Here is an 8368-nt window from a genome sequence, read left to right as displayed (position 1 = left end):
CACACACAAACACACACACAACCACACACACCCACCCACATCCACATCGACACACACGAGCACGCGCACGCGCGCGCACACACACACGCACACACACACACACACACACACACACGCGCGCGCGCGCACGCACACACACACACACACACACACACACACACACACACACACACACAAACACACACACACACACACACCAAACACACACACCAAACACACTCACACACTACGTTTAAACTATCTACATCTATCTGTGTAATAAGAAAACTACCTTATTACTTACAGAGACGGTGGCGTATTGGGACCAGGGTACAACGCAGACCAACCTATCGGTATACTTAAATGCATATGAAGACAAACAACGCGTCAAACCACTATCACGTTGCGGCTGATATCGCAATCGGTGACAAAACCCTACTTTTGGTTTACACGTTCTATGAAATAAAGTTATAAATATGGAGACAGGAAGTGAATGAGTGTGTTGGTGAATCAGGCAACCATAACTCGGAACTCATTGTACCTCCGCCACCTGCTGGAAAAGAGTCTGTGATGTTTGTTAGAGCCAGGATTTCTGTTTGCAACAAGTCTGTGATGTTTGTTAGAGCCAGGATTTCTGTTGGCAACGAGTCTGTGATGTTTGTTAGAGCCAGGATTTCTGTTGGCAACGAGTCTGTGATGTTTGTTAGAGCCAGGATTGCTGTTGGCAACGAGTCTGTGATGTTTGTTAGAGCTAGGATTGCTGCTGGCAACAAGTATGTGATGTTTGTTAGAGCCAGGTTTTTTCTCCTGGAAACGGGTCTGTGATGTTTTTTAGAGCCAGTTTTGCTGTTGGCAACGAGTATGTGATGTTATTTAGAGGCAGGTTTGCTGCTGGCAACGAGTCTGTGATGTTTGTTAGAGACAGGACTGCTGTTGGCAACGAGTCTGTGATGTTTGTTAGAGCCAGGTTTGTTGCTGGCAACGTGTTTTTTATAATTTTTAGAGCCAGGACTGCTGCTGGCAACGAGTCTGTGATGTTTGTTAGAGCGAGATTTGCTGTTGGCAACGAGTCTGTGATGTTTGTTAGAGTCAGGTTTGCTGCTGGCAACGAGTCTGTGATGTTTGTTAGAGCCAGGTCTTTTCTCCTGGAAACGGGTCTGTGATGTTTTTTAGAGCCAGTTTTGCTGTTGGCCACAAGTCTGTGATGTTTGTTAGAGCGAGGTTTGCTGTTGGCAACGAGTCTGTGATGTTTGTTAGAGCGAGATTTGCTGTTGGCAACGAGTCTGTGATGTTTGTTAGAGTCAGGTTTGCTGCTGGCAACGAGTCTGTGATGTTTGTTAGAGCCAGGTTTCCTGCTGGCAACGAGTCTGTGATGTTTGTTAGAGCGAGGTTTGCTGTTGGCAACGAGTCTGTGATGTTTGTTAGAGCCAGGTTTGCTGTTGGCAACGAGTATGTGATGTTTGTTAGAGCCAGGTTTGTTGCTGGCAACGTGTTTTTGATAATTTTTAGAGCCAGGACTGGTGTTGGCAACGAGTATGTGATGTTTGTTAGAGTCAGGTTTCCTGCTGGCAACCAGTCTGTGATGTTTGTTAGAACGAGGTTTGCTGTTGGCAACGAGTCTGTGATGTTTGTTAGAGACAGGATTGCTGTTGGCAAAGAGTCTGTGATGTTTGTTAGAGCCAGGATTCCTGCTAGCAACGAGTCTGTGATGTTTGTTAGAGCCAGGTTTGCTGCTGGCAACGAGTCTGTGATGTTTGTTGGAGCGAGGTTTGCTGTTGGCCACAAGTCTGTGATGTTTGTAAGAGACAGGATTGCCGCTGGCAACGAGTCTGTGATGTTTGTTAGAGCCAGGTTTGCTGCTGGCAACGAGTCTGTGATGTTTGTTGGAGCGAGGTTTGCTGTTGGCCACAAATCTGTGATGTTTGTTAGAGACAGGATTGCTGCTGGCAACGAGTATGTGATGTTTGTTAGAGCTAGGATTGCTGCTGGCAACAAGTATGTGATGTTTGTTAGAGCCAGGTTTTTTCTCCTGGAAACGAATCTGTGATGTTTGTTAGGGACAGAATTGCTGCTGCCAACGAGTCTGTGATGTTTGTTAGAGCCAGGTTTGTTGCTGGCAACGAGTCTGTGATGTTTGTTAGAGCCAGGATTCCTGCTGGCAACGAGTCTGTGATGTTTGTTAGAGCCAGGACTGCTGTTAGCAACGAGTCTGTGATGTTTGTTAGAGCCAGGTATGCTGTTGGCCACGAGTCTGTGATGTTTGTTAGAGCCATGAATGCTGCTGGCAACGAGTCTGTGATTTTTGTTAGAGCGAGGTTTGCTGTTGGCCACAAGTCTGTGATGTTTGATAGAGACAGGATTGCCGCTGGCAACGAGTATGTGATGTTTGTTAGAGCCAGGTTAGCTGTTGGCAACGAGTCTGTGATGTTTGTTAGAGTCAGGTTTGCTGTTGGCAACGAGTATGTGATGTTTGTTAGAGTCAGGTTTGCTGCTGGTAACTTGTTTTTGATGTTTGTTAGAGCCAGGTTTGCTGCTGGCAACGAGTCTGTGATGTTTGTTAGAGACAGGACTGCTGTTGGCAACGAGTCTGTGATGTTTGTTAGAGCCAGGTTTGCTGTTGGCAACGAGTCTGTGATGTTTGTTAGAGACAGAATTGCTGCTGCCAACGAGTCTGTGATGTTTGTTAGAGCCAGGTTTGTTGTTGGCAACGAGTCTGTGATGTTTGTTAGAGCCAGGTGTGTTGCTGGCAACGTGTTTTTGATAATTTTTAGAGCCAGGACTGCTGCTGCCAACGAGTCTGTGATGTTTGTTAGAGCCAGGTTTGTTGTTGGCAACGAGTCTGTGATGTTTGTTAGAGCCAGGTGTGTTGCTGGCAACGTGTTTTTGATAATTTTTAGAGCCAGGACTGCTGTTGGCAACGAGTATGTGATGTTTGTTAGAGTCAGGTTTGCTGCTGGCAACCAGTCTGTGATGTTTGTTAGAGCGAGGTTTGCTGTTGGCAACGAGTCTGTGATGTTTGTTAGAGCCAGGTTTGTTGCTGGCAACGAGTCTGTGATGTTTGTGAGTGCCAGTTTTGCTGTTGGCAACGAGTCTGTGATGTTTTTTAGAGCCAGGTTTGCTGCTGGCCACGAGTCTGTGATGTTTTTTAGAGCCAGGTTTGTTGCTGGCAACGAGTCTGTGATGTTGGTTAGAGCCAGGATTGCTTCTGGCAACGAGTCTAGATCTGTGATGTTTGTAAGAGCCAGGATTGCTGCTGGTAACGAGTCTGTGATGTTTGTTAGAGCCAGGATTGCTGCTAGCAACGAGGCTTTGGTGTTTGTTAGAGCCAGGTTTGCTCCTGGCAACGTGTTTTTGATGTTTGTTAGAGTCAAGATTCCTGTTGGCAACGAGTCTGTGATGTTTGTTAGAGCCAGGACTGCTATTGGCAACGAGTCTGTGATGTTTGTTAGAGCCAAGTTTGGTGCTGGCAACGGGTCTGTGATGTTTGTTAGAGCCAGGACCAAAGTTGTCACCCAGATGATAGATCGTATATCAGACAGCTTTTTGTATTGTGTCATCAACCTTTATTCAGTATTTCAGCAGACAGATCACAAAATTCACCCCCAATGTTGACATCCATATATTCTTATCCGTAAGGGTGTACGCTTTCTAAGAAACAAAGTAGGTTTGTCTGTGGCCGTTGCTGGAAATATTACGTTGTTTGGCATCAGATAACGAACACATAACTGTAATACACCCGATTTGACCAGCCTGTCAACAATTATCTGCTCTTACAGTAATCCTTGACGAGTTGTCCCCTTTAACTGTATGGGATTTGCTCCTAAGCGCCATACACGCTGACCAAACACTGCACCTCAGAAAATAGAGCCTCCATCGGTTCAGGGGAGGCGGTTCGTCACGGATCGCTGTCTTCCACAAACTTGGTTTATTCTGCCTGCAGTGTTTTATTGTACGATAAACAACTCCCACTCGTCGTTTATTTCTTATATGAGATATGAACACTCTATGTACAGCCTCTTTAAGGATGTTAATGAATTGTACAAGCTTTATAAAAGTATTTTCTCGTATTTAAGTAATGATGACTCACTGAATACAATGTCTGACAAGTCCATTTTATGAACAGAGGAGTTAAGTGTGGTATTTCCTGGATATTCTCACACTCTTTATGTCGATTGTCTGTACCTTTTCTCCAAATACCGATTGTCATATCTCGGCCACTTTTGGAAAGAACCAGCTTGGCTTATTAGTGCATTGATTCGCCGACTCTCTTCCGATACATTCACTGTTCAGCAGATATTGTTTAAGATCATTTAAGAATAATGAATATAGGAGAGGGGAAAGGTTTTCACCCTGTCGTACACCATCATGACAAAAAATATCGTCAGAAACCTGGTTATTATTGCTGATTTTAGATTTGATGTTGTGGTACATATTCTTAACCAGGGTGAAACACCTTCCTTCCATCCCAAGTTTTTTAAATGTATGCCATAGACCATCTCTCAATTCTTTGTCAAATGCTTTAGTGAAAACTATAAAAAAAAAAATATATATAATTTCTTTTTTGATATTTTCATTATTTGCATATACATTTGCATTGTAAACATGTTTTACAAGTAGAAACCCCTTTTCTGAAACCTGCTAGCGCAGGTTTTGAAATGTTTTTATCATCAACAAATTAGTTAATCTGTCTTTCAATATTCGGGTGAAAAGTTTGCCGAAACAACTCAAATTAGTTATAGATATAGGTATGATTTAGGGTCTAGGCGATTGCCCTTCCCTTTACAGATTGGGTTCACAATCCCCGTAGGACCGCCTCCGTGGTCTAGTGGTAGAGCGTCCGCCCGGAGAGCGGAAGGTCCGGGGTTCGATCCCCGGCCGCGTCATACCAAAAGACGTTAAAAGATGGTACTTGTTGTTACCCTGTCTGGCGCTCGGCATTAAGGGGCTAAATCAAGGACTGGTCGGCACGGATTCAGTATACTGAGTGGGGTATTCATCTTAAACTGCGGCATGGTATCTCAGTGAGCTAGCACTATAAATCGGCACCAGTCCAGACTAGTACAAGCAGCCACACACACATACACGTGTATGCACGTCTCTATATAAGTGCAATAATCTTGGACGCGATGTTAAACCCCATTTCACCTCACCTCACATTCCCCGTAAGCCATTTATCTGGCAACAGCCCAGATGATAATATACTCTTCAAAATAAATAATGAACGCAATACGGATATATTTGGCCTTAAAAGCAAAATTAGCGGACCAAGAGGTGCAAAATGAAGAGGTTTCGTGTTTTATAGTGTCAATGACAAATGATCACAACAAGGACTTGCAAACCATTAGCCTGGAAACACGTACGATTCGGAAATAACGCACCCAGTGCATAAACGAAATGGACCACGGAGTTGCACGTACTGCACGTGCAGCAGCATTATGAACGGTATTAAAGTGTAGGGTTTATATTGCCTTGAATCTGCGTCAATCGAACAATGACAGTTTAACAACTAGACAAGATAAAGCAATAACGTCATAGGCCGCTTGAAGGCAGGAAAATCCCGATCAGCTGTAGCCTGGGTTTTCAATGTAGCGCCCAGCACCATCACACGTCCATGGGATCGGTTTCTACAGCATGGGTGATCGGCGAAGGTCGGGACGACCAAGTGTAACTACCCCCTACATCCGAATGCGCCACCTACGTCAAGGACGACCACAGCCACCTCAAACGCATCCAAAATACCCGGACTGCGCAGTATCTCTGTCAAGACCGTACGAATCCGTTTAAGAGCAGCAGGTCTACGAGCAAGACGTCCTGTTCGACGCGTCATATTGAGTCGACAACATTGTCAACAACGACTGCATTGGTGTCGTCAAAACAGGGTATGGCCTCAATTGCGACTGAGAGATGTCTGGTTCATCGACGAATAAAGATTTCTACTCCATCGAGGGGATGGATGAGCACAGGTCTACAGACGCCGGGGAGAAGGTTTGGTAAAAGTAGCGTTATGATGTAGGCGGCTATCTCGCATCATGGCAGGACAGGTTTGGTCCATATCCAGGGCAATCTTACGGCTCAACGATACAACAACGAAATTCTCCTCCAACACGTCCTCCCAATTGCAGCCTACGGCAACCATGTATTCCAGCAAGACAACGCTCGACCGCATACAGCACTGATCACGAGAGCCTGTCTACACAACAACAACGTTGATGTTCTCCCCTGGCCATCAAGATGCCCGGATTTGAACCCGATAGAGCACCCGCGGGATGAATTGGATAGACGGTTACGCCGACGTAAACTACAACCCCAGACGTTGCAACAGTTGGCTTTTGCATTGGAGGCCGAGTGGGCTACAATTCCCCAGGATGTGATTCGCATACTCGCCTCTTCCATAGGCAGGAGATGTCAGGCCTCTATCAGTTCCAACGGGGGACATACGCGTTATTGATGGTAGCTGACCTTCACCTTGGACTTTTCCTATGTACCGATAACTGACTACAATCACCAAGTGTTTTCTCCACAACATTTTGGCTCAATACCTTTTCTGGTTCCTCGTATAAATGTATTTTCCTACCTCACTCAAATCTGGCTTTACGTTTCTTTTCTTTTTTTGAAGAGTATATAACATTAAAGAAATTTGTAACAAACGGGACTAGGGTGCCAATAGCATCCATAAAATAATCATTCTCCATAAAATAATCATTCTCCATAAAATAATCATTCTCCATAAAATAATCATTCTCCATAAAATGCTGTCCTGTAGCTTTTTCCTCTTCAGACCTTGAATTGCAAATATAATTTCTTTGGCGGAATTCTCTGTGTTAAAAACTTAAGTATCTAATGTAAGGTTGCCGGGCCAATTGTCGTCGATGGTTGTATCATGTGTAGAGGGTTCATTACTTTCTGCAAAGTGGGCGTGAACACCACCTATATCTGGTGTAATTCTGTTTTATTACTATCATTGCTATTTAACATTTTCCAAAGTTCTTTTTTGCGTTAGTTCTTAGACATTTGGCGGCAATGAGCTCTATTTTAAGGCGATATATAAAAGCGTTTAGAACCTTCAGGTGGTGTGTACAAACACCCAAAGTAAGTGTCTTGATCAATATTAAGAAATGACTTTCAAAGTTTAGTCCATAACATGTATTGTATTATTTTATAGGCATCACTTTTGAAGATAACGGATGACAAAGTAGACACAATTTGTGGATAACAACTTCTTTAATTACTATAAAGGCGACGTTTCGGTAGGGATCCTTATACCGTTGTCAAGTCAAAGGTATGAGGATCTAAGTTGTCATCCATAAATTGTGTCTACTTTCTGAAAACAGGTACTCGTTATTATCTTCCATAATGGAAACGAAAAATCTATATTTATTTCTCACTGCAATACCAATGCCACCTGATTTCCTTGCTGCTTTAGGTCTGTGCTTCAGGTACATTGTTAAATTATTTATATCGAATTTATCAAGGAAATCTGTTTTTGTTTCTTGTAGGCCAACAACATTACCTTTCTCAATCAAATATGAATACTAAAGCAGACGGAATATACCCATACATTGGTGTACATTTCCGATGTAAAAACAACATACTTTGTTCAAAAGATTAGCCGATAATACGGCGACTGATTGCTCATTATTATCTAACTCGCTGGATCTTTTAAAGAACCGTGGACATAGTTGTCACATGTGCTATCTCAACTGACCAATGAGACTTTGCCCCTATGTGAAACACCGGAGGTGCCTTCAATAAGCCGTTGGGTGCCGATGCGGCAGCGAGCGAGTGCCTCCGAATATATCCTAATGACGTAACGCATGCCGTGCGCACTTTCTAGCGCCTCCGCGCACACTGAGGAGGAGGAGGCACACTGAGGAGGAGGCACACTGAGGAGGAGGAGGCACACTGAGGAGGAGGAGGCACACTGAGGAGGAGGCACACTGAGGAGGAGGAGGCACACTGAGGAGGAGGAGGAGGCACACTGAGGAGGAGGCACACTGAGGAGGAGGAGGCACACTGAGGAGGAGGCACACTGAGGAGGAGGAGGCACACTGAGGAGGAGGAGGCACACTGAGGAGGAGGAGGCACACTGAGGAGGAGGAGGAGGCACACTGAGGAGGAGGAGGCACACTGAGGAGGAGGAGGCACACTGAGGAGGAGGAGGCACACTGAGGAGGAGGAGGCACACTGAGGAGGAGGAGGAGGCACACTGAGGAGGAGGAGGCACACTGAGGAGGAGGAGGAGGCACACTGAGGAGGAGGAGGCACACTGAGGAGGAGGAGGCACACTGAGGAGGAGGAGGAGGCACACTGAGGAGGAGGAGGCACACTGAGGAGGAGGAGGCACACTGAGGAGGAGGAGGCACACTGAGGAGGAGGAGGCACACTGAGG

General features: G+C 45.1%; 1 protein-coding gene across 1 annotated transcript; it reads left to right on the top strand.

Annotated features, from left to right (window-relative positions):
• Nucleotides 1–2025: 2025 nt before the first annotated feature.
• On the top strand, nt 2026–3591 carry LOC124123891 (Kruppel-like factor 18). Its single transcript, XM_046487088.2, has one exon. The coding sequence runs from the start codon at nt 2026–2028 to the stop codon at nt 3589–3591; it is 1566 nt and encodes a 521-aa protein (XP_046343044.2).
• The last annotated feature ends 4777 nt before the right edge of the window (nt 3592–8368 follow it).

The sequence above is a fragment of the Haliotis rufescens genome, unplaced genomic scaffold (genome assembly GCF_023055435.1).
Source record: "Haliotis rufescens isolate VD_foot unplaced genomic scaffold, xgHalRufe1.0.p SCAF_16, whole genome shotgun sequence".
Lineage (NCBI taxonomy): Eukaryota > Metazoa > Mollusca > Gastropoda > Lepetellida > Haliotidae > Haliotis > Haliotis rufescens.
This window is presented reverse-complemented; position numbering and strand designations above follow the sequence as displayed.

Excerpts from the sequence above, each read along its gene's own strand:
- LOC124123891 (XM_046487088.2), top strand. The coding sequence starts at position 2,026 with ATGTTTGTTAGGGACAGAATTGCTGCTGCCAACGAGTCTGTGATGTTT.